General features: G+C 41.9%; 1 protein-coding gene across 1 annotated transcript; it reads right to left on the reverse strand.

Moving 5' to 3' along the window:
* Positions 1–1,311: 1,311 nt before the first annotated feature.
* On the reverse strand, positions 1,312–1,629 carry AK88_05670 (uncharacterized protein; the record flags this gene model as incomplete). Its single annotated transcript, XM_012483272.1, has 1 exon — positions 1,312–1,629. The coding sequence occupies one exon, from the start codon at positions 1,627–1,629 to the stop codon at positions 1,312–1,314; it is 318 nt and encodes a 105-aa protein (XP_012338695.1).
* Positions 1,630–1,815: the final 186 nt, after the last annotated feature.

Here is a 1,815-nt window from a genome sequence, read left to right on the forward strand (position 1 = left end):
TTTTTTTTTTTTTTTTTTTTTTTCGTTTACACCGTGCACACGTAATTGCGCTGCGCGCACACTGTCAAGCAATGTTAACCGATTTGAAATGGCCTCATCTTCGCTAATGCAACACATGTGTACGGGGGGGAAAGGGTGGCATACAGCACACATACCCTACAAGGGGTTAGCCTTGGTTAGCTGCCTACCATCGACGTTAACACGAGGGGGAGAAACTTGTTCGCGTACGTGTGCAGCCTTTTGACTTCACGTTGTAACAGTTCGTTGAGATTTGCTATGTTTAGCGCGATCACCTTTCTTTGTTCGCATTCGTCCGTTTGTGCATGTTTCCTCCCCCGTCGCTTGAATTACCCATTCAGCGTAGAAAAGTCAACCCCCCTGCCCTGTTGCTCAACACGGAGCGGGAATTCGACGGGTTAATCCTCTTGACCAGGCGTCTACCATGTGCAACTTGCGTGTCGCTCGTTCCGCTTCGTACCGCTTCATACCACTTGACATTTTCTTTTTTGTGTGTTTCTCTAACTGTTTCCCACTTATAGGTTGCGAACAAGCATTCCGTTCGCGCAGCTGCATGCCTTGGTCAAACGCGCCACATTGTTGTGAAAAGAGAAAGGAATCCACGATTACACTATGCCCACTTGTACAAATGCATACAATTTTTTGCGTTTTATTTCTTGTACTCACTTAGCATACCTTCCTATACACACTGCCCTTCAATGCTTCATTATTCTATTTATTTATTATTTATTTTTTTTTTTTTTTGTCGTCCATTTTGTACGTACCAAAGAAATTTTAATTTTAATGAAAAATGAAAAAAGTGGGATAAAAAAAAAAAAAAAAAAAAAAAAAAAAGCTAAATGACGATTTCTTTAATTCAACAAAATGGGACTACAAAAAGCAAATGAGCGAATTCGAACTTCCATTGGGGTCTTTTAAAATAATGTACCAATCCAGTAGGCGTGAGGAGTAAGCGTGAGGGGAACACATCGGATGGGAAAATAAAATGAGGAAGCAGCATAAAAAAAAAGAATGAAGGAGAAAACAAATCCGAAGATAATATGATCCACAAAGATGATAACCCTCTGTTGGTGTGTAAGTCTTTCGTGAAGTAGAGATCGTCTGTTGCGTTCTCGATATATGTCATTTCGGGAAGCCCTTCGCCAAGCTACTTGGGCTTGGAATTAACAAACTGGGGTAAGTACTGCGGTGTGTGCGGGGCACTTGGCCTATCATCACCATCCTTTCTCCTCTGTCTTTCCTTTTTTTTTTTTATTCACCCCATCGTCATGCACAAAGATGAAGAAAAAGGACTCACTTGTTCATATTTTTCCAAAAAAGCTTTTCCTTCAGCTTTGACATTTTCGTCTTCCAGTTTTCACTATCGTTGGTTTTATTTTTTTGAACAGAATATTTCCTCGAGGGTGTGTCAGCTGTGTTGTACACGTAACGGTCTCTCTCCGCGTGCACGTGTTGATCACTTTCGTCATGAATTTTCTTCGGCGCGTGGTTTCCATTGCCTTCGTTTTCGTTTGAGTAGGGTCTCTTCCTGCTTACGTTTGGGTCTACTCCATTAATTTTTTTTTTCAAATTGTCGTGTGATGTGTTGCTACTCTTGGGGATTCTGGGCATGTTCTTGTCGTTTTCAAAATGTTTTTCTCTGTGGCGATCTCGCTCGGCTTCTCTATTCCTGTCCCACTCTGCTTCTCTGTTCCTTGACCACTCCGCTTCTCTGATTCGATCTCGTTCTGTTTCTCTGTTCCTTTCCCATTCAGCTTCCCTAATTCGATCTCGTTCTGCTTCCCTATTCCTTTCCCA

Source organism: Plasmodium fragile (genome assembly GCF_000956335.1).
Source record: "Plasmodium fragile strain nilgiri unplaced genomic scaffold supercont1.221, whole genome shotgun sequence".
Taxonomy (NCBI): Eukaryota; Apicomplexa; class Aconoidasida; order Haemosporida; family Plasmodiidae; genus Plasmodium; species Plasmodium fragile.